The sequence below is a fragment of the Salmo salar genome, chromosome 14 (assembly GCF_965601325.2).
Source record: "Salmo salar chromosome 14, fSalSal1, whole genome shotgun sequence".
NCBI classification, from domain to species: Eukaryota; Metazoa; Chordata; class Actinopteri; order Salmoniformes; family Salmonidae; genus Salmo; species Salmo salar.
In genome coordinates this window covers 108770325-108796048 of record NC_138304.1, presented here as the reverse complement: position 1 = coordinate 108796048, position 25724 = coordinate 108770325, and the positions used below count along the sequence as shown (strand labels likewise).

At 43.2% G+C, this 25724-nt stretch overlaps 1 protein-coding gene across 2 annotated transcripts; it reads left to right on the top strand.

Moving 5' to 3' along the window:
- On the top strand, positions 1–24707 carry stk3 (serine/threonine kinase 3 (STE20 homolog, yeast)). 2 transcript variants are annotated; one of them, XM_082961383.1, is made up of 11 exons: positions 1–162; positions 1428–1508; positions 1904–2032; positions 2232–2346; positions 2495–2659; positions 3246–3413; positions 8215–8352; positions 10006–10128; positions 15286–15469; positions 17595–17779; positions 22843–24707. In XM_082961383.1, the coding sequence occupies exons 1-11, from the start codon at positions 140–142 to the stop codon at positions 22999–23001; spliced, it is 1470 nt and encodes a 489-aa protein (XP_082817509.1). In that variant the 5' UTR covers positions 1–139; the 3' UTR covers positions 23002–24707. The 2 variants fall into 2 exon arrangements, with proteins under 2 accessions (XP_082817509.1, XP_082817508.1); XM_082961382.1 differs by having other exon boundaries at positions 22840–24707.
- Positions 24708–25724: the final 1017 nt, after the last annotated feature.

The window sequence follows — 25724 nt, the reverse complement described above, 5'->3', positions numbered from 1 at the left end:
GAATCGCCATGACACACTGCACAACCGAATGAGATTCAGCTGTCTGAAAACAACCACAGCGAAGAATGAACATATTATTTTGATTTTGTTATATTTCAGCGTTTGTAAATTCAAGGGAGATTATCTTTAGTTGAACACCATGGAGCCGACAGCGCCCAAAAGGTAATGTGTACGTTTCATTCGCTTGGAAAAGTACAAGTTATGTACGTTAGTTAGCTCGCTAAATTAGCCTTGACAGCTAACGTTATAGCATATATTTTTCAATCTTTGGCTGTAGTTAACCAGCTAGCCACGTTAGCAAGTTTGTTAACAATATTTGTAATTTCTTATAAGATAGCTAACGTTAGCTTCACCACTTTGACTTGTAACGTTAGTTATCTAGCTAGCTAACAGATGTTTTAAATTACCTTTAATATAAATGCTAGTTAGCTACCGTTAGCTAGTTGTCTAGCTTGACAGCAACTGTTTAACGTTAGCTGATTTGTGTGTTCTTGTAAAGTTAACTTTTTTTTTTGCCTAAAAAGCTAGCTAGTTACTTCATAAGTTATATAAAACTCCCTGTAGACCCAGTTCCACAATTCTTGTCATGTTGTTGCCATAGAAATAGAATGAATAGAACAGACTTGGAACCTCTAACCACAGATAGAACAATGACAGATATTTTACCGGATGTATAAATGTGAAGCATCCGGTTGACGTTTCCACTCACTAGCAAATAATGGTGGTGAGTGGAAGCCCAGTGGTAGGAGATGGATTTTGGCCAACATTATACTAATTTTGTCATTGATGAAAGAGTTGAACTCTACAGTTTTCTGTTTCGAAAACCATAGTGGACAATTAATAATATTTTATTTAAATAAACATTTGCCAAACTTTCAAAAAAGTGTGTTGTTTAGGAGTGCAAGAGTGAATTTAGTTATTGCACACTCACTCTTCACAGAGTAGGCGTTTATTATCGAAAATCAGCTAATACCCCCTTTCTTGTTCTGCCTACTGTGATTAATTTGCTCCAATTGGTAACAACAAGCTGTGGTCTGGGTTAGCTATTAACATCTTTGTTTGAACCCTGGCAAGTTCACTGGTAAACTCAAGGATACACTCGCAATGGCTGCCTGTTACTGTGATGCCATTTCCATGGTTATTTGAAATGGCCTATTAACTGATGCTGGATTTCCATAGTAATGTAGAATGTTCATTCAAATGTCAGCTGATGTAGCTCATGTGATAGAATGTATTTATGTTTTTGTCTAATGTCAGTTGACTCGACTCAACAAATCACAGCACAGATTGAAAAGTACACTTCCTGCTTTTACTTCCTGCCATGGGTACACTCAAAATGGCTGGCAGCCCACCCATTATTCCATCATTGATTTGAAATGGGGATTCCCGTTGTATTTATTTCTATGGTTGATTCTCTTCCTTCACAGCAAGCTGAAGAAACTGAGTGAAGACAGTCTCACAAAACAACCAGAGGAGGTTTTTGATGTTCTGGAAAAACTTGGTGAAGGGTGAGAATATTCATTCATCATACATTTAAAAAAATCATTATAACCTGTATAACATTTATAATGAAAAGAGATGTTTGTGTACATTGACATTATGATAATGACTAGATTATTTATGAAATGGCTGATGGAACTTCCCTAGCTTCCCTGTGGCTCAGTTGGTAGAGCATGGTGTTTGCAACGCCAGGGTTGTGGGTTCGATTCCCACGGGGGGCCAGTACAAAAAAAAAAAATGCATGAAATGTACGCATTCACTACTGTAAGTCGCTCTGGATAAGAGCGTCTGCTAAGTGACTAAAATGTAAATGTAAAAAATGGAACCACTAAATATGTTATAGAGGATCCTGGTCTTTGGTACTTTCTGCATCATTTCCACTGTCTTCCTTCATCTCCTCCAGGTCCTATGGCAGTGTGTTTAAAGCCATCCATAAGGAGTCAGGCCAGGTGGTGGCTATCAAACAGGTTCCTGTTGAATCAGACCTCCAGGAGATCATCAAGGAGATATCCATCATGCAGCAGTGTGACAGGTACTCTGTATGTATGAGAGAGGATAGACTCTCTGGCCCAGACTTTCATCAGGCAGAGCTAGCATGACTCCAGAGGCTAGTGAGAGGAGAATAGTCTACTCCTCCATAATCACATGGCTGTCTATATACTACACCATTACCACACTCTGTTTGGTCACCTAAGTTCAGCAAAATGTTTGTTCTGTCTCCCTCCGTCCAGTCCCTATGTGGTGAAGTACTATGGCAGCTACTTTAAGAACACAGACCTGTGGATAGTGATGGAGTACTGTGGAGCCGGTTCTGTTTCAGACATCATCAGACTACGCAATAAGACGGTCAGTATATTGAGGAAAAGTGTGAGAATAAAGATGACCTTTGGTGCTTCGGTAACCTTTTAACATTCATTGGTCATGTTTTTAATGGGTATTCATAGATGACTGAATTATCAGAATGAGTCATTTTATATAATCTACTCTTGTATAGCTCACAGAGGATGAGATCGCCACCATCCTCAAGTCCACATTGAAAGGTCTGGAGTATCTGCATTTCATGAGGAAGATCCACAGAGACATAAAAGCAGGCAACATTCTCCTCAACACAGAGGGCCATGCCAAACTGGCTGACTTTGGAGTAGCAGGACAACTCACGGTCTGTCTGTCTTCAACTCTCTCTGTCTCGCTGAAGTAAATTCTGACTGTGTCTAACGATGTAATCTGGTGTCAGTTTTATCAGGAGTTCTTATTATCCTTCACTTTATTGTAGTGATTGTAGCAGTGAATCACAGAAGTTTATATGTTGATTTTATTGTAGTGATTGTAGCAGTGAATCACAAAGTTTATATGTTGATTTTATTGTAGTGATTGTAGCAGTGAATCACAAAGTTTATATGTTGATTTTATTGTAGTGACTGTAGCAGTGAATCACAAAGTTTATATGTTGATTTTATTGTAGTGATTGTAGCAGTGAATCACAGAAGTTTATATGTTGATTTTATTGTAGTGATTGTAGCAGTGAATCACAGAAGTTTATATGTTGATTTTATTGTAGTGACTGTAGCAGTGAATCAAGGAAGTTTCTATATGGATTATCTTCACTTTATTGTAGTGATTGTAGCAGTAAATCACAGAAGTTTCTATATAGATTATCTCCACTTTATTGTAGTGACTGTAGCAGTAAATCACAGAAGTTTCTATATGGATTAGACTAATGTTCGTATTATTGTGTCCCTGTCTAGGACACGATGGCAAAGCGGAACACGGTGATCGGGACTCCGTTCTGGATGGCTCCAGAGGTCATCCAGGAGATCGGATATAACTGTGTGGCAGACATCTGGTCCCTGGGCATCACCTCTATAGAGATGGCTGAGGGCAAACCTCCCTATGCTGATATCCATCCCATGAGGGTGAGTCTAACCCCTAACCCTGGGCATCACCTCTATAGAGATGGCTGAGGGCAAACCTCCCTATGCTGATATCCATCCCATGAGGGTGAGTCTAACCCCTAACCCTGGGCATCACCTCTATAGAGATGGCTGAGGGCAAACCTCCCTATGCTGATATCCATCCCATGAGGGTGAGTCTAACCCCTAACCCTGGGCATCACCTCTATAGAGATGGCTGAGGGCAAACCTCCCTATGCTGATATCCATCCCATGAGGGTGAGTCTAACCCCTAACCCTGGGCATCACCTCTATAGAGATGGCTGAGGGCAAACCTCCCTACGCTGATATCCATCCCATGAGGGTGAGTCTAACCCCTAACCCTGGGCATCACCTCTATAGAGATGGCTGAGGGCAAACCTCCCTATGCTGATATCCATCCCATGAGGGTGAGTCTAACCCCTAACCCTGGGCATCACCTCTATAGAGATGGCTGAGGGCAAACCTCCCTATGCTGATATCCATCCCATGAGGGTGAGTCTAACCCCTAACCCTGGGCATCACCTCTATAGAGATGGCTGAGGGCAAACCTCCCTATGCTGATATCCATCCCATGAGGGTGAGTCTAACCCCTAACCCTGGGCATCACCTCTATAGAGATGGCTGAGGGCAAACCTCCCTATGCTGATATCCATCCCATGAGGGTGAGTCTAACCCCTAACCCTGGGCATCACCTCTATAGAGATGGCTGAGGGCAAACCTCCCTATGCTGATATCCATCCCATGAGGGTGAGTCTAACCCCTAACCCTGGGCATCACCTCTATAGAGATGGCTGAGGGCAAACCTCCCTATGCTGATATCCATCCCATGAGGGTGAGTCTAACCCCTAACCCTGGGCATCACCTCTATAGAGATGGCTGAGGGCAAACCTCCCTATGCTGATATCCATCCCATGAGGGTGAGTCTAACCCCTAACCCTGGGCATCACCTCTATAGAGATGGCTGAGGGCAAACCTCCCTATGCTGATATCCATCCCATGAGGGTGAGTCTAACCCCTAACCCTGGGCATCACCTCTATAGAGATGGCTGAGGGCAAACCTCCCTATGCTGATATCCATCCCATGAGGGTGAGTCTAACCCCTAACCCTGGGCATCACCTCTATAGAGATGGCTGAGGGCAAACCTCCCTATGCTGATATCCATCCCATGAGGGTGAGTCTAACCCCTAACCCTGGGCATCACCTCTATAGAGATGGCTGAGGGCAAACCTCCCTATGCTGATATCCATCCCATGAGGGTGAGTCTAACCCCTAACCCTGGGCATCACCTCTATAGAGATGGCTGAGGGCAAACCTCCCTATGCTGATATCCATCCCATGAGGGTGAGTCTAACCCCTAACCCTGGGCATCACCTCTATAGAGATGGCTGAGGGCAAACCTCCCTATGCTGATATCCATCCCATGAGGGTGAGTCTAACCCCTAACCCTGGGCATCACCTCTATAGAGATGGCTGAGGGCAAACCTCCCTATGCTGATATCCATCCCATGAGGGTGAGTCTAACCCCTAACCCTGGGCATCACCTCTATAGAGATGGCTGAGGGCAAACCTCCCTATGCTGATATCCATCCCATGAGGGTGAGTCTAACCCCTAACCCTGGGCATCACCTCTATAGAGATGGCTGAGGGCAAACCTCCCTACGCTGATATCCATCCCATGAGGGTGAGTCTAACCCCTAACCCTGGGCATCACCTCTATAGAGATGGCTGAGGGCAAACCTCCCTATGCTGATATCCATCCCATGAGGGTGAGTCTAACCCCTAACCCTGGGCATCACCTCTATAGAGATGGCTGAGGGCAAACCTCCCTATGCTGATATCCATCCCATGAGGGTGAGTCTAACCCCTAACCCTGGGCATCACCTCTATAGAGATGGCTGAGGGCAAACCTCCCTATGCTGATATCCATCCCATGAGGGTGAGTCTAACCCCTAACCCTGGGCATCACCTCTATAGAGATGGCTGAGGGCAAACCTCCCTATGCTGATATCCATCCTGATATGCATGGTTATATACAGGAAGTACCAGGTAATAACATGGTTATATACAGGAAGTACCAGGTGATAACATGGCTATATACAGGAAGTACCAGGTAATAACATGGCTATATACAGGGAGTACCAGGTAATAACATGGCTATATACAGGGAGTACCAGGTAATAACATGGCTATATACAGGTAGGGGTAAAGGATAGATAGACAGTAACAGCAGTATACTGTAGGTAGGGGTAAAGGATAGATAGACAGTAACAGCAGTATACTGTAGGTAGGGGTAAAGGATAGATAATAGACAGTAACAGCAGTATACTGTAGGTAGGGGTAAAGGATAGATAATAGACAGTAACAGCAGTATACTGTAGGTAGGGGTAAAGGATAGATAATAGACAGTAACAGCAGTATACTGTAGGTAGGGGTAAAGGATAGATAATAGACAGTAACAGCAGTATACTGTAGGTAGGGGTAAACGATAGATAGACAGTAACAGCAGTATACTGTAGGTAGGGGTAAAGGATAGATAGACAGTAACAGCAGTATACTGTAGGTAGGGGTAAAGGATAGATAATAGACAGTAACAGCAGTATACTGTAGGTAGGGGTAAACGATAGATAGACAGTAACAGCAGTATACTGTAGGTAGGGGTAAAGGATAGATAGACAGTAACAGCAGTATACTGTAGGTAGGGGTAAAGGATAGATAATAGACAGTAACAGCAGTATACTGTAGGTAGGGGTAAACGATAGATAGACAGTAACAGCAGTATACTGTAGGTAGGGGTAAAGGATAGATAGACAGTAACAGCAGTATACTGTAGGTAGGGGTAAAGGATAGATAATAGACAGTAACAGCAGTATACTGTAGGTAGGGGTAAAGGCTAGATAGACAGTAACAGCAGTATACTGTAGGTAGGGGTAAAGGATAGATAGACAGTAACAGCAGTATACTGTAGGTAGGGGTAAAGGATAGATAATAGACAGTAACAGCAGTATACTGTAGGTAGGGGTAAAGGATAGATAATAGACAGTAACAGCAGTATACTGTAGGTAGGGGTAAAGGATAGATAATAGACAGTAACAGCAGTATACTGTAGGTAGGGGTAAAGGATAGGTAATAGACAGTAACAGCAGTATACTGTAGGTAGGGGTAAAGGATAGATAATAGACAGTAACAGCAGTATACTGTAGGTAGGGGTAAAGGATAGATAATAGACAGTAACAGCAGTATACTGTAGGTAGGGGTAAAGGATAGATAATAGACAGTAACAGCAGTATACAGTAGGTAGGGGTAAAGGATAGATAGACAGTAACAGCAGTATACTGTAGGTAGGGGTAAAGGATAGATAATAGACAGTAACAGCAGTATACTGTAGGTAGGGGTAAAGGATAGATAGACAGTAACAGCAGTATACTGTAGGTAGGGGTAAAGGATAGATAATAGACAGTAACAGCAGTATACTGTAGGTAGGGGTAAAGGATAGATAATAGACAGTAACAGCAGTATACTGTAGGTAGGGGTAAAGGATAGATAATAGACAGTAACAGCAGTATACTGTAGGTAGGGGTAAAGGATAGATAATAGACAGTAACAGACAGTATACTGTAGGTAGGGGTAAAGGATAGATAATAGACAGTAACAGCAGTATACTGTAGGTAGGGGTAAAGGATAGATAATAGACAGTAACAGCAGTATACTGTAGGTAGGGGTAAAGGATAGATAATAGACAGTAACAGCAGTATACTGTAGGTAGGGGTAAAGGATAGATAATAGACAGTAACAGCAGTATACTGTAGGTAGGGGTAAAGGATAGATAATAGACAGTAACAGCAGTATACTGTAGGTAGGGGTAAAGGATAGATAATAGACAGTAACAGCAGTATACTGTAGGTAGGGGTAAAGGATAGATAATAGACAGTAACAGCAGTATACTGTAGGTAGGGGTAAAGGATAGATAATAGACAGTAACAGCAGTATACTGTAGGTAGGGGTAAAGGATAGATAATAGACAGTAACAGCAGTATACTGTAGGTAGGGGTAAAGGATAGATAATAGACAGTAACAGCAGTATACTGTAGGTAGGGGTAAAGGATAGATAATAGACAGTAACAGCAGTATACTGTAGGTAGGGGTAAAGGATAGATAATAGACAGTAACAGCAGTATACTGTAGGTAGGGGTAAAGGATAGATAATAGACAGTAACAGCAGTATACTGTAGGTAGGGGTAAAGGATAGATAATAGACAGTAACAGCAGTATACTGTAGGTAGGGGTAAAGGATAGATAATAGACAGTAACAGAGTCCAGTGTGTCGGGGTAGAGTCCGGCATGTGTGATTGAGTGTAAAAACTAGTCAATGCAGGTAGTCCTGATAGCTATTTGATTAGCTATGTAGCAGTCTTGTTTAGTAGTCTTATAGCTTGTGGGTAGAAGCTGGTCAGGGTCCTGTTGGATCCAGACTTGGTGCATCGGTACCACTTGCTGTGCGGTAGCAGAGAGAACAATCTATGGCTTGAGTGGCTGGAGTCTTTTTAACAATTCTTTGGGCCTTCCTCTGACACCGCCTGGTATAGAGGTCCTGGATGGCAGGAAGCTCGGCCCCAGTGTAGTACTGGGCTGTACGCAGTACCCTCTGTAGCACCCTGCGGTTGGGGGCCTTGCGGTTGCCATAACAAGCGATCAATAGACATTCATTAGGATTCACAGAGAGGCTTCTATACTACCTGCTTCACTAGGTGTTTCCTGTCTCTCCTTCCTCTGTATTACTGTCAGGCTATTTTCATGATCCCCACCAACCCACCACCGACGTTCAGGAAGCCTGAGTTGTGGACAGACGACTTCACACACTTTGTAAAGAAATGTCTGGTGAAGAACCCAGAACAGAGAGCTACAGCCACGCAGCTACTACAGGTGAGATATACGCTGCTACTGCTGCTACTACTACTACTACTACTACTACAGGTGAGATATACGCTGCTACTGCTGCTACTACTACTACTACTACTACTACAGGTGAGATATACGCTGCTACTGCTGCTACTACTACTACTACTACTACAGGTGAGATATACACTACTACAGGTGATATATATACACTACTACTACTACAGGTGAGATATACGCTACTACTGCTACTACAGGTGAGATATACGCTACTACTGCTACTGCTACTACTACTACTACTACTACAGGTGAGATACACACTACTGCTACTACTACTACTGCTGCTGCTGCTGCTGCTACTGCTGCTGCTGCTGCTACTACTACTACTACAGGTGAGATATACACTACTACTACTACTACTACTACTACAGGTGAGATACACACTACTACTACTACTACTGCTACTACAGGTGAGATACACACTACTGCTACTACTACTACTGCTGCTGCTACTACTACTACTGCTGCTGCTGCTGCTGCTGCTGCTACTACTACTACTACAGGTGAGATATACACTACTACTACTACTACTACTACTACAGGTGAGATACACACTACTACTACTACTACTGCTACTACAGGTGAGATACACACTACTGCTACTACTACTACTGCTGCTGCTGCTGCTGCTGCTGCTACTACTACTACTACAGGTGAGATATACACTACTACTACTACTACTACTACTACAGGTGAGATACACACTACTACTACTACTGCTACTACAGGTGAGATACACACTACTACTACTGCTACTACAGGTGAGATACACACTACTGCTACTACAGGTGAGATACACACTACTACTACTGCTACTACAGGTGAGATACACACTACTGCTACTACAGGTGAGATATACGCTACTGCTGCTACTACTACTGCTGCTGCTGCTGCTGCTGCTACTACTACTACTACTGCTGCTGCTGCTGCTGCTGCTACTACTACTACAGGTGAGATATACACTACTGCTACTACAGGTGAGATACACACTACTACTACTGCTACTACAGGTGAGATACACACTACTACTACTACTACTACAGGTGAGATATACACTACTGCTACTGCTACTACAGGTGAGATATACGCTACTACTACTGCTGCTGCTACTACTACTACTACTGCTGCTACTACTACTACTACTGCTACTACTACTACAGGTGAGATACACACTACTACTACTACAGGTGAGACACACACACACACACACACACACACACACACACACACACACACACACACACTACTACAGGTGAGATATACACACTACTACAGGTGAGATATACACACTACTACTACAGGTGAGATATACACACTACTACTACAGGTGAGATATACACACTACTACTACAGGTGAGATATTCACACTACTACTACAGGTGAGATATACACACTACTACTACAGGTGAGATATACACACTACTACTACTACTACAGGTGAGACAGACTTCTGTGTGCTCATCCAAAATGTACTCTGTCGTCTTCACTAGCTCATCATCAGAGTAGCACCTGGACATTTGTCTGTCTATGCTTTCCCTTCGTCTATGAACATATGACAAACACTGTCAGTCATGCAGAGCTTCGTGAACTAACTGCCTTCCTCCTCTCTCTCTCCTGTAGCATCCCTTCATCACGGCAGCCAAGCCCGTCACCATCCTGAGAGACCTGATCACTGAGTCCATGGAGATGAAGGCTAAGAGACAACAGGAGCAGCAGAGAGAGCTGGAGGAGGAGGACGACTCTGTAAGTATAGTCAAGCAATCAAATGTATTTATATAGTCCTTCTTACATCAGCTGATATCTCAGTGTTGTACAGAAACCCAGCCTAAAACCCCCCAAACAGCAAGCAATGCAGGTGTAGAGGAGAGAGAGAGAGAGAGACCCCCCCATCCGATGATACCCCGGACAGGGCCAAACAGGCAGGATATAACCCCACCCACATTGCCAAAGCACAGCCCCCACACCACTAGAGGTATGTCTTCAACCACCAACTTACCATCCTGAGACAAGGCCGAGTATATCCCACAAAGATCTCCGCCACGGCACAACCCAAGGGGGGGGCGCCAACCCAGACAGGAAGACCACGTCAGTGACTCATTTTTACATTTGTCATTTAGCAGACGCTCTTATCCAGAGCGACTTACAGTAGTGAATACATGCATTTCATTTTATGCATTTTTTGGGAGGGGGCCAGAGACTCTCTGCTGTAGAGCTCATCACTCCCCCTAACTGGGAGGGGGCCAGAGACTCTCTGCTGTAGAGCTCATCACTCCCCCTAACTGGGAGGGGGCCAGAGACTCTCTGCTGTAGAGCTCATCACTCCCCCTAACTGGGAGGGGGCCAGAGACTCTCTGCTGTAGAGCTCATCACTCCCCCTAACTGGGAGGGGGCCAGAGACTCTCTGCTGTAGAGCTCATCACTCCCCCTAACTGGGAGGGGGCCAGAGACTCTCTGCTGTAGAGCTCATCACTCCCCCTAACTGGGAGGGGGCCAGAGACTCTCTGCTGTAGAGCTCATCACTCCCCCTAACTGGGAGGGGGCCAGAGACTCTCTGCTGTAGAGCTCATCACTCCCCCTAACTGGGAGGGGGGCCAGAGACTCTCTGCTGTAGAGCTCATCACTCCCCCTAACTGGGACGGGGCCAGAGACTCTCTGCTGTAGAGCTCATCACTCCCCCTAACTGGGACGGGGCCAGAGACTCTCTGCTGTAGAGCTCATCACTCCCCCTAACTGGGAGGGGGCCAGAGACTCTCTGCTGTAGAGCTCATCACTCCCCCTAACTGGAAGGGGGCCAGAGACTCTCTGCTGTAGAGCTCATCACTCCCCCTAACTGGGAGGGGGCCAGAGACTCTCTGCTGTAGAGCTCATCACTCCTCCCTAACTGGGAGGGGGCCAGAGACTCTCTGCTGTAGAGCTCATCACTCCCCCTAACTGGGAGGGGGCCAGAGACTCTCTGCTGTAGAGCTCATCACTCCCCCTAACTGGGAGGGGGCCAGAGACTCTCTGCTGTAGAGCTCATCACTCCCCCTAACTGGGAGGGGTCCAGAGACTCTCTGCTGTAGAGCTCATCACTCCCCCTAACTGGGAGGGGGCCAGAGACTCTCTGCTGTAGAGCTCATCACTCCCCCTAACTGGGAGGGGGCCTGAGACTCTCTGCTGTAGAGCTCATCACTCCCCCTAACTGGGAGGGGGCCAGAGACTCTCTGCTGTAGAGCTCATCACTCCCCCTAACTGGGAGGGGGCCTGAGACTCTCTGCTGTAGAGCTCATCACTCCCCCTAACTGGGAGGGGGCCAGAGACTCTCTGCTGTAGAGCTCATCACTCCCCCTAACTGGGAGGGGTCCAGAGACTCTCTGCTGTAGAGCTCATCACTCCCCCTAACTGGGAGGGGGCCAGAGACTCTCTGCTGTAGAGCTCATCACTCCCCCTAACTGGGAGGGGGCCTGAGACTCTCTGCTGTAGAGCTCATCACTCCCCCTAACTGGGAGGGGGCCAGAGACTCTCTGCTGTAGAGCTCATCACTCCCCCTAACTGGGAGGGGGCCAGAGACTCTCTGCTGTAGAGCTCATCACTCCCCCTAACTGGGAGGGGGCCTGAGACAATTACTCGATGCCGACACATCTTTCTAGCTGATTTACACGCTGAAGCTATGTTGCGCTTGGTGACCTCTGACTGTTTCATCCTAACATCGTTGGTGCCGACGTGGATAACAATATCTCTATACTCTCTACACTCGGCAGTTTTAGCTTTAGCCAGCACCGTCTTTAGATTAGCCTTAACGTCGGTAGCCCTGCCCCCTGGTAAACAGTGTATGATCGCTGGATGATTAGTTTTAAGTCTAATACTGCGGGTAATGGAGTCGCCAATGACTAGGGTTTTCAATTTGTCAGAGCTAACGGTGGGAGCCTTCGTGGCCTCTGACCCCGTAACGGGAGGAGGAGAGACCAGAGAAGGCTCGGCCTCAGACTCGCTGCTTAATGGGGAGAACCGGTTGAAAGTTTCTGTCGGCTGAATAAGCGACACCGGTTGAGCATTCCTACAGCATTTCCTTCCATGAAGCCATGAGAAAGTTGTCCGGCTGCGGGGACCGTGCGAGGGGGTTTATACTAACGTTACTATCTGTACTTACTGGTGGCACAGACGCTGTTTCATCCTTTCCTACACTGAAATTAGAAAGCATCATGTTAATGTTACTACTTAGCTTCAGCTGGTGGAGGTCCTGCAGAACCATGTCCAGATAAAGCGTCCGGGGGGAAAAAAGCTCAAAATTGAGCTCAGGTGCATCCTGCTTCCATTGATAATCCTTGAGATGTTTCTACAACTTTATTGGAGTCCACCTGTGGTAAATTCAATTGATTGGACATGATTTGGAAAGACACACACCTGTCTATATAAGGTCCCACAGTTGACATTGCATGTCAGAGCAAAAACCAAGCCATGAGGTCGAAGGAATTGTCCGTAGAGCTCAGAGACAGGATTGTGTCGAGGCGCAGATCTGGGGAAGGGTACCAAAAACTTCCCATGAACACAGTGCCCTCCATCATTCTTAAATGAAAGAAATGTGGAACAACCAAAACTCTTCCTAGAACTGAGCAATCGGGGGAGAAGGTCAGAGAGGTCATCAAGAATCAAATCAAATTTATTTATATAGCCCTTCAAACATCAGCTGATATCTCAAAGTGCTGTACAGAAACCCAGCCTAAAACCCCAAACAGCAAGCAAAGCATGTGAAAGAAGCACGGTGGCTAGGAAAAACTCCCTAGGAAAAACTCCCTAGAAAGGCCAAAAACCTAGGAAGAAACCTAGAGAGGAACCAGGCTATGAGGGGTGGCCAGTCCTCTTCTGGCTGTGCCGGGTGGATATTATAACAGAACATGGTCAAAATGTTAAAATGTTCATAAATGACCAGCATGGTCAAATAATAATAATCATAGTAGTTGTCGAGGGTGCAACAAGCACGTCCGGTGAACAGGTCAGGGTTCCATAGCCGCAGGCAGAACAGTTGAAACTGGAGCAGCAGCACGGCCAGGTGGACTGGGGACAGCAAGGAGTCATCATACCAGGTAGTCCTGAGGCATGGTCCTAGGGCTCAGGTCCTCCGAGAGAAAGACAGAAAGAGAGAATTAGAGAGAGCATATTTAAATTCACACAGAACACCGGATAAGACAAGAGAAATACTCCAGATGTAACAGACTGACCCTAGCCCCCCGACACATAAACTACTGCAGCATAAATACTGGAGGCTGAGACAGGAGGGATCAGAAGACACTGTGGCCCCACCCGATGGTCACTCTGACAGAGCTCTAGAGTTCCTCTGTGGAGATGGGACAACCTTCCAGAAGGACAACCATCTCTGCAGTACTCCACCAATCAGGCCTTTATAGTAGAGTGGCGAGACAGAATTCACTCTTCACTAAAAGGCACGACAGCCTTCTTGGAGTTTGCCAAAAGGCACCTGAAGGATTCTGACCTTGAAAAACAAGATTCTCTGTTTTGATGAAACCGAGATTGAACTCTTTGGCCTGAACGCCAAGTGTTACGTCTGGTGGAAACCAGGCCCCACTCATCACCTGGCCAATACCATCCCTATGGTGAAGCGTGGTGGCAGCATCATGCTGTGGGGATGAGCGGAGTTTCATGTTGTTTTTGCTTTGTCATTATGGGGTAATGATGAGGGGAAAAAACGATTGAATCCATTGTAGAATAAGGTGGTAATGTAATAAAATGTCAAAGTCAAGGGGTCTGAATACTTTGTAGATGCACCTTTGGCAGCGATTACAGCTGAATCTTTCGGGGCAAGTCTCAAAGACCTTTCCACACCTGGATTGATTGTTTTATAAATTCTTCAAATGCTGTTAAGTTGGTTATTGATCATTGCTAGACAACCATTTTCAAGTCTTGCCATGATGCAGCCACCACCATGCTTGAAAATATGGAGAGTGGTACTCGGTAATGTTTGGGGCAAATCTGACAAAAAGTGAATTGCAGTATGACTTTAGTGCCTTGTTGCAAACAGGCTGCATGTTTTGGAATATTTTATTCTGTACAGGCTTCCTTTCTTTCCGGTCACTTATGTTTGTATTGTGGAGTAACTACAATGTTGTTGATCCATCCTCAGTTGTCTCCTTCCACAGCCATTAAACTCTGTAACTGTTTTAAAGTCACCATTGGCCTCATTGTGAAATCCCTGAGCAGTTTCCTTCCTCTCCGGCAACTGAGTTAGGAAGGACGCCTGTATCTTTATAGTGACTGGGTGTATTGATACACCATCCAAAGTGTAATTAATAACTTCACCATGCTCAAAGGGATATTCAATGTCTGCTTTTTATTTTTACCCATCTACCAATAGGTGCCCTTCTCTGTGAGGTATTGGAAAACCTCCCTGGTCTTTGTGGTTGAAATGTACTTCTCTATTGAGGAACCGACCTGATAATTATATGTGTGGGGTACAGAGATGAGGTAGTCATTCAACAATCATATTAAACACTATTATTCCACACAGACTTACATGACTTGTTAAGCAAATTTTTACTCCTGAACTTATTTAGACTTGCTATAACAAAGAGCTTGAATACTTGTTGACTCAAGACATTTCAGCTTTTAATTTATTAATTAGGAACATTTTCTAAAAACACAATTCCACTTTAACATTATGGGGTATAGTGTGTAGGCAAGTGAAACAAAATCTCAATTTTTATCCATTTATAAATTCTGTCTAACACAACAAAAGGTTGAGGGGTGTGAATACTTTCTGAAGGCTCTGTATGAATGAAGTCAGTAAACCTTACTGTCCAACTGCTAAAAAGAGCTTTATAAGTTAGTTTGATTGACCTGACCGTCGTCTCTCTGTCTCTCTCTCTCTCTCTCTCTCTGTCTGTCTGTCTGTCTCTCTGTGACCAGGAAGAGGAGGTGGAAGTGGACTCCCACACCATGGTGAAGTCTGGACCAGAGGGAGCTGGGACCATGAGAGCTACCAGCACCATGAGTGACGGGGCTCAGACCATGTTAGAGGCAGACCTGGGAACCATGGTCATCAACAGTGATGAGGAGGAGGAGGAGGGCAACGATGAAGGCTCCATGAGGAGTGAGTAGAGCTCAGCATAGTACTGTAGGCTGTAAATAACACATTGTGATCATTTAATTTCTATATTTAATTGATTATAATGAGCTGTTCAGTATAGTACTGTAGGCTCTGTTTGACACATGATGTAACATGGACAGACTTCAACAGGTAAACGTTTATCTAATTTACATCACTATTCAGACCCGTTGCTATGACGCTCCAAATTGAGCTCAGGTGCATCCTGTTTCCATTGATCATCCTTGAGATGTTTCTACAACTTGATTGGAGTCCACCTGTGGTAAATTTAAATTGCTTGAACATGATTTGGAAAGGCGCACACCTGTCTATATTAAGGTCCCACAGTTGACAGTGCAGAAACTATACCATGAAGTCCAAGGAACTGTCCGTAGATCGCCGAGATGGAAACTTTCAACACAATTCTAAGAGCACAGTGGTCTCAATCACTGGGAAGTGGAGACAATATAAAACTACCCGGACTCTGGCCCCGTAGCCGCGCCGCCCGGACTCTGGCCCCGTAGCCGCGCCGCCCGGACTCTGGCCCCGTAGCCGCGCCGCCCGGACTCTGGCCCCGTAGCCGCGCCGCCCGGACTCTGGCCCCGTAGCCGCGCCGCCCGGACTCTGCCTGCCAGAAGGACAACTGTCTCTACAGCGCTTCACACATCTGGTCTTTATGGGACAGTGGCCAGGCCACTACTGACAAAAAGTCACATGACCGCACGCCAGGAGTTTGCGTAAAGTCAGGTGAAAGATGACTCATAAGGTGAAAGATTCTGTGGTCTGATGAGGTCAAAAATGGAACTCTTTGGCCTGAATGTGAAGCGCTATGTCTGGAGAGAACCTGTCTAACACCATCCCTACCGTGAAGCATGGTGGCTGAAGCATCATGCTATGGGAATGCTTTTCAGCAGCAGGGGAGACTAGTAAAGATGGAGGGAACAAAGCATGGAGCCAAATACAGGCTAATCTTTGATGAGAACTTGTTTCAGAATGCAAACGACCATAGACTGGGGCGAAGATGAACATTGCAACAGGACAGTGACCCCCAAGCATACGGCCAAAGCAACGCTGCAATGGCTTGGCCCAGCCAAAACCCAGACTTGAATCCCATTGAAAATCTGTGGAAAGACTTGAAGATGGCTTGAGGAAATGGGCAAGGAAGAATGGGAGAAAGAAATCCAGATTTGCACAGTTGATCCAGACACACCCAAGACGACGGCCTTTCTAGGGAGTTTTTCCTAGGGAGTTTTTCCTAGGGAGTTTTTCCTGGCCGCCGTGCTTCTACACCTGCATTGCTTGCTGTTTGGGGTTTTAGGCTGGGTTTCTGTACAGCACTTTGAGATATCAGCTCATGTATTTATAAAGCGCTTTTTACATTTGATTGGTGGCGATTACAGCTTTGAGTTCAATCAAAGGTGCTTCTACAAAGTATTGACTAGGGGGTGTGAATACTTATGTAAATGTAATATTACCGTATTTATGTAAATGTAATATTACTGTATTTATGTAAATGTAATATTACTGTATTTATGTAAATGTAATATTACTGTATTTATGTAAATGTAATATTACTGTATTTATGTAAATGTAATATTACTGTATTTATGTAAATGTAATATTAGTGTATTTATGTAAATGTAATATTACCGTATTTATGTAAATGTAATATTACCGTATTTATGTAAATGTAATATTACCGTATTTATGTACATTTAATATTACCGTATTTATGTACATTTAATATTACTGTATTTATGTACATGTAATATTACTGTATTTATGTACATGTAATATTACTGTACATGTAATATTACTGTACATGTAATATTACTGTACATGTAATATTACTGTACATGTAATATTACTGTACATGTAATATTACTGTACATGTAATATTACTGTAAATGTAATATTACTGTATCTATGTAAATGTAATATTACTGTATTTATGTAAATGTAATATTACTGTATCTATGTAAATGTAATATTACCGTATTTAATTTCCAATAACTGTGTAGATGGGTGGGGGAAATCAATTTATTCCATTTTGAATTCATGCTATAACAACATGTGTAATAAGTCAAGGTGTGTGAATACTTTCTATAGTAGCTGTTTCCTCTCTCCTCAGGACACCCCACCTCCCAGCAGGCCCTGCGACCCTCCTTCATGGACTACTTTGACAAGCAGGACTCTAAGGTCCAACAGGAGAGCTATAACCATAACCAGCAGCAGGAACCAGCCTATCACATCAGCCAGGCTAAGAACGTCTTCCCTGACAACTGGAAGGTTCCTCAGGACGGAGACTTTGACTTTGTGAGTTACACCTAGAACTACATATAGAACCATCCACCTAATCACCCTTCCATGGAACTACATATAGAACCATCCACCTAATCACCCTTCCATGGAACTACATATAGAACCATCCACCTAATCACCCTTCCATGGAACTACATATAGAACCATCCACCTAATCACCCATCCATGGAACTACATATAGAACTACATATAGAACCATCCATGGAACTACATATAGAACCATCCATGGAACTACATATAGAACTACATATAGAACCATCCATGGAACTACATATAGAACTACATATAGAACCATCCATGGAACTACATATAGAACTACATATAGAACCATCCATGGAACTACATATAGAACTACATATAGAACCATCCATGGAACTACATATAGAACTACATATAGAACCATCCATGGAACTACATATAGAACTACATATAGAACCATCCATGGAACTACATATAGAACTACATATAGAACCATCCATGGAACTACATATAGAACTACATATAGAACCATCCATGGAACTACATATAGAACCATCCATGGAACTACATATAGAACCATCCATAGATCTACATATAGAACCATCCATGGAACTACATATAGAACTACATATAGAACCATCCATGGAACTACATATAGAACTACATATAGAACCATCCATGGAACTACATATAGAACCATCCATGGAACTACATATAGAACCATCCATAGAACTACATATAGAACCATCCATGGAACTACATATAGAACCATCCATAGATCTACATATAGAACCATCCATGGAACTACATATAGAACCATCCATAGAGTTACATATAGAACCATCCATAGATCTACATATAGAACCATCCACCTAATCACCCTTCCATGGAACTACATATAGAACTACATATAGAACCATCCATGGAACTACATATAGAACCATCCATAGAACTACATATAGAACCATCCATGGAACTACATATAGAACCATCCATAGATCTACATATAGAACCATCCATGGAACTACATATAGAACCATCCATAGAGTTACATATAGAACCATCCATAGATCTACATATAGAACCATCCACCTAATCACCCTTCCATGGAACTACATATAGAACTACATATAGAACCATCCACCTAATCACCCTTCCATGGAACTACATATAGAACTACATATAGAACCATCCATGGAACTACATATAGAACTACATATAGAACCATCCATGGAACTACATATAGAACTACATATAGAACCATCCACCTAATCACCCTTCCATGGAACTACATATAGAACTACATATAGAACCATCCACCTAATCACCCTTCCATGGAACTACATATAGAACTACATATAGAACCATCCACCTAATCACCCTTCCATGGAACTACATATAGAACCATCCATGGAACTACATATAGAACTACATATAGAACCATCCATAGAACTACATATAGAACCATCCATGGAACTACATATAGAACCATCCATGGAACTACATATAGAACCATCCATAGAACTACATATAGAACCATCCATGGAACTACATATAGAACCATCCATGGAACTACATATAGAACCATCCATGGAACTACATATAGAACCATCCATAGAGTTACATATAGAACCATCCATGGAACTACATATAGAACCATCCATGGAACTACATATAGAACCATCCATGGAACTACATATAGAACCATCCATGGAACTACATATAGAACCATCCATGGAACTACATATAGAACCATCCATGGAACTACATATAGAACCATCCATGGAACTACATATAGAACCATCCATGGAACTACATATAGAACCATCCATGGAACTACATATAGAACCATCCATGGAACTACATATAGAACCATCCATGGAACTACATATAGAACCATCCATGGAACTACATATAGAACCATCCATGGAACTACATATAGAACCATCCATGGAACTACATATAGAACCATCCATAGAGTTACATATAGAACCATCCATGGAACTACATATAGAACTACATATAGAACCATCCATGGAACTACATATAGAACCATCCATGGAACTACATATAGAACTACATATAGAACCATCCATGGAACTACATATAGAACCATCCATAGAACTACATATAGAACCATCCATGGAACTACATATAGAACCATCCATGGAACTACATATAGAACCATCCATGGAACTACATATAGAACCATCCATGGAACTACATATAGAACCATCCATGGAACTACATATAGAACCATCCATGGAACTACATATAGAACCATCCATGGAACTACATATAGAACCATCCATAGAACTACATATAGAACCATCCATGGAACTACATATAGAACCATCCATGGAACTACATATAGAACCATCCATGGAACTACATATAGAACCATCCATGGAACTACATATAGAACCATCCATGGAACTACATATAGAACCATCCATGGAACTACATATAGAACCATCCATGGAACTACATATAGAACCATCCATAGAGTTACATATAGAACCATCCATGGAACTACATATAGAACTACATATAGAACCATCCATGGAACTACATATAGAACCATCCATGGAACTACATATAGAACCATCCATGGAACTACATATAGAACCATCCATGGAACTACATATAGAACCATCCATGGAACTACATATAGAACCATCCATGGAACTACATATAGAACCATCCATAGAGTTACATATAGAACCATCCATGGAACTACATATAGAACTACATATAGAACCATCCATGGAACTACATATAGAACTACATATAGAACCATCCATGGAACTACATATAGAACTACATATAGAACCATCCATGGAACTACATATAGAACTACATATAGAACCATCCATGGAACTACATATAGAACCATCCATAGAACTACATATAGAACCATCCATGGAACTACATATAGAACCATCCATGGAACTACATATAGAACCATCCATGGAACTACATATAGAACCATCCATAGAGTTACATATAGAACCATCCATGGAACTACATATAGAACCATCCATGGAACTACATATAGAACTACATATAGAACCATCCATGGAACTACATATAGAACCATCCATAGAACTACATATAGAACCATCCATGGAACTACATATAGAACCATCCATGGAACTACATATAGAACCATCCATGGAACTACATATAGAACCATCCATAGAACTACATATAGAACCATCCATGGAACTACATATAGAACTACATATAGAACCATCCATAGAGTTACATATAGAACCATCCATGGAACTACATATAGAACCATCCATGGAACTACATATAGAACTACATATAGAACCATCCATGGAACTACATATAGAACCATCCATAGAACTACATATAGAACCATCCATGGAACTACATATAGAACCATCCATGGAACTACATATAGAACCATCCATGGAACTACATATAGAACCATCCATGGAACTACATATAGAACCATCCATGGAACTACATATAGAACCATCCATGGAACTACATATAGAACCATCCATGGAACTACATATAGAACCATCCATGGAACTACATATAGAACCATCCATGGAACTACATATAGAACCATCCATAGAGTTACATATAGAACCATCCATGGAACTACATATAGAACTACATATAGAACCATCCATGGAACTACATATAGAACCATCCATGGAACTACATATAGAACTACATATAGAACTACATATAGAACTACATATAGAACCATCCATGGAACTACATATAGAACTACATATAGAACCATCCACCTAATCACCCTTCCATGGAACTACATATAGAACTACATATAGAACCATCCACCTAATCACCCTTCCATGGAACTACATATAGAACCATCCACCTAATCACCCTTCCATGGAACTACATATAGAACTACATATAGAACCATCCACCTAATCACCCTTCCATGGAACTACATATAGAACTACATATAGAACCATCCATGGAACTACATATAGAACTACATATAGAACCATCCATGGAACTACATATAGAACTACATATAGAACCATCCATGGAACTACATATAGAACTACATATAGAACCATCCATGGAACTACATATAGAACTACATATAGAACCATCCATGGAACTACATATAGAACTACATATAGAACCATCCATGGAACTACATATAGAACTACATATAGAACCATCCATGGAACTACATATAGAACCATCCATAGAACTACATATAGAACCATCCATGGAACTACATATAGAACCATCCATGGAGTTACATATAGAACCATCCATGGAACTACATATAGAACCATCCATAGAACTACATATAGAACCATCCATAGAGTTACATATAGAACCATCCATGGAACTACATATAGAACCATCCATGGAACTACATATAGAACCATCCATGGAACTACATATAGAACCATCCATAGATCTACATATAGAACCATCCACCTAATCACCCTTCCATGGAACTACATATAGAACTACATATAGAACCATCCACCTAATCACCCTTCCATGGAACTACATATAGAACCATCCATGGAACTACATATAGAACCGCCCATAGAACCGTCCATAGAACCGTCCATAGAACGACATGTAGAATCCGTTTAGTAATTTAAAAGCGTCTCTGGGGTCAGTAGTCATCAGACCGCGTCTCTTCCTTGGTCATTACTTCCTCTCTCACACACTGGTTCTGGTTTTGCTGTGTTCTAAAGTTGCCTCTCTCCCTGTGTGTGTGTGTGTGTGTTCTCTCTGTGTGTGTGTGTGTGTGTTCTCTCTCTGTGTGTGTGTGTGTGTGTGTGTGTGTGTGTGTCTGTGTGTGTGTGTGTCTCTGTCTGTGTGTGTGTGTGTGTGTGTGTGTCTCTCTGTGTGTGTTTGTGGTGTCTCTCTCTCTGTGTGTGTGTGTGTGTGTGTTTCTCTGTGTGTGTTTCTCTGTGTGTGTTTCTCTGTCTGTGTGTGTGTTTCTCTGTGTGTGTTTCTCTGTCTGTGTGTGTTTGTGGTGTCTCTCTGTGTGTGTGTGTGTGTGTGTGTGTGTGTGTGTGTGTTCTCTGTCTAAGCAGCTGAAGAACCTTGACTTTGAGGAGCTGCAGCTCCGTCTGACGGCTCTGGACCCCATGATGGAGCGAGAGATCGAGGAGCTACGCCGGCGCTACACCGCCAAGAGACAACCCATCCTCGACGCAATGGACGCCAAGAAACGCAGACAGCAGAACTTCTGAAGAGCCTGACCTGAGAATCACATTCTGACCTGGGCCCGTGTTCATACAGTGCTGATCTGGGCTTAAGGTTGTCCACTTTCCATGTAATCTCATTCCTTACGATCTGAAAGACAGAACTGGTCCTAGATCAGCACTCTGGCAGCAGAACTGCTGAGGACCTTAACAGAAAGCACCAGGCCTTCTCTAAGACCTGACACAGGGAGAGGAGAGACCTGACTGGAATTGAATTCACCCTGTGCTTCTAAAATGTCCTCCATTTTTGTCTCTCATCACCACCCCAGTAGTCAGGATGACTCCAGTCCAAACTATTTCCCCATTGCTCAGGACTATTGTAAACAATTCTTAGCCTCCCTATCTGTTAATTATGAACCTGGAGGTAGCGTTATATCTCAAAGTATCATTTTCCTAAAGATGTTTCTCCCAGCTCTGCTACTCTGTTGGCTCTTGGGAAATGACCAGCAGTTATGGGAGATAATGTTAAAGGAGTTACTCGTAGACTCTCTGCATTGTAATGTCAGAAAATGTCCAGAATATATCTGCAGAAATAGTGGAATGATAGTGTTTTACACAAAGAAAAAAATGTTTGTTTGACAACAAAAGACAGATGGGGAAACCTGAACCCTTCCTCTCTCCCATCGCCGTCGCCAAGAGGCGTGGTCATCCCCTCTCTCCCATCGCCGTCGCTAAGAGGCGTGGTCATCCCCTCTCTCCCATCGCCGTCGCTAAGAGGCGTGGTCATCCCCTCGAGCACAACCAATAATGGCAGACTTGGTAAAGCGGCCAATGTAGAAATCACTCTTTCCTGGTTACTATAGTTCTACACTCCTTCCTGGTTACTATAGTTCTACACTCTTTCCTGGTTACTATAGTTCTACACTCCTTCCTGGTTACTATAGTTCTACACTCCTTCCTGGTTACTATAGTTCTACACTCTTTCCTGGTTACTATAGTTCTACACTCCTTCCTGGTTACTATAGTTCTACACTCCTTCCTGGTTACTATAGTTCTACACTCCTTCCTGGTTACTATAGTTCTACACTCCTTCCTGGTTACTATAGTTCTACACTCCTTCCTGGTTACTATAGTTCTACACTCCTTCCTGGTTACTATAGTTCTACACTCCTTCCTGGGTACTATAGTTCTACACTCCTTCCTGGTTACTATAGTTCTACACTCCTTCCTGGTTACTATAGTTCTACACTCTTTCCTGGTTACTATAGTTCTACACTCTTTCCTCAATTCTTGTTTATGTGAGAACATTATAGTAGGGAATTATTGTACCATCTAAATCGCTGTGAATATATATTTTTAACAGCAAAAATATAGTTTTTCCAGCTAGTTGGATGAAATGGAAAGTAAAATAGTCTTAGCACGATGTTCCAGGGGGAAAAGCTGTTGGTACATTCGTCTGTGGTAGCAGCAGCCAGCCTGGGGGACGATGGAGGATCGATGGAAACCCGGTGGTGTTTGTTTGATATTATCATGATGTAATACTGTATATAACCCAGTTACGGAAAGCTGTGGTGCTTTGTCCACAACCAAAGACTATCTTAATGAGAACGAAAGAGCAATGAATTCATATGGTCTGAGTGGACAGACTGTTTTCTTCCAATAGGAACTATGCTGAACAACAATATAAACACAACATGTAAAGTGGTGGTTCCATGATTCATGAGCTGAAATAAAAGATCCCAGAAATCTTCCTATATGCACAAAAATCTTATTTCTCTAAAATGTTGTGCACAAATGTGTTTTACATCCCTGTTAGTGAGCGTTTCTCCTTTGCCAAGATAATCCATCCACCTGACAGGTGTGGCATATCAAGAAACTGATCAAACAGCATGATCATTACATAGGTGCACCTTGTGCTGGGGATAAAAAAATAAGACCACTGAAATGTGCCGTTTTGTCACAACACAATGCCACAGGGGTCTCTTGTTTTGAGAGCGCTTGCAATTGGCATGCTGAGTGCAGGAATGTCTACCAGAGCTGTTGCCAGAGAGTGTATTGTTAATTTCTCTACCATAAGCCACCGCCGTCATTTTTGGGGGATAATTTGGCAGCACGTCCAACCGGCCTCACAACCGCAGACCCACATGTATGGCATCGTGTGGGCGAGCGGTTTGCTGTTGTGAACAGAGAACCCCACAACCACCATGGGGCAGTGTTGTGGGCAGGCATAAGCTATGGACAACGATCACAATTACATTTTATCGATGGCAATTTGAAGGCACAGAGACACCGTGATGAAATCCTGAGGCCCGTTGTTGTGCCATTCATCCACCGCCATCACCTCATGTTTCAGCATGATAATACACAGCCCCATGTCGACAAGGATCTGTACACAACTCCTGGAAGCTGAAAATGTCCCAGTTCTTCCATGGCCTGCATTCTCACCAGACATGTCTCCCATTGAGCATGTTTGGGATGCTCTGGATCGACGTGCACAACAGCTTGTTCCAGTTCCCGCCAATATCCAGGAACTTCACACAGCCATTGAAGAGGAGTGGGGACAACATTCCACAGGCTACAATCAGCAACCTGATCAACTCTATGCGAAGGAGATGTGTCGCGCTGCATGAGGCAAATGGTGGTCACCCCAGATACTGATAGTGGCATGGATCAGAAACCAATCTTTTTGTTTTAAGGTACCTGTGACCAACAGATTCATATCTGTATTCCCAGTCATGTGAAATCCATAGATTAGGGCCTAATTGATTTAT

Coding starts and splice junctions, on each gene's coding strand:
- stk3 (XM_082961382.1), top strand. CDS start 140: ATGGAGCCGACAGCGCCCAAAAG. Junction 1,509..1,903: donor CTGGAAAAACTTGGTGAAGG/GTGAGAATATTC, acceptor CATCTCCTCCAG/GTCCTATGGCAGTGTGTTTA. Junction 8,353..10,005: donor CAGCCACGCAGCTACTACAG/GTGAGATATACG, acceptor TCTCTCCTGTAG/CATCCCTTCATCACGGCAGC.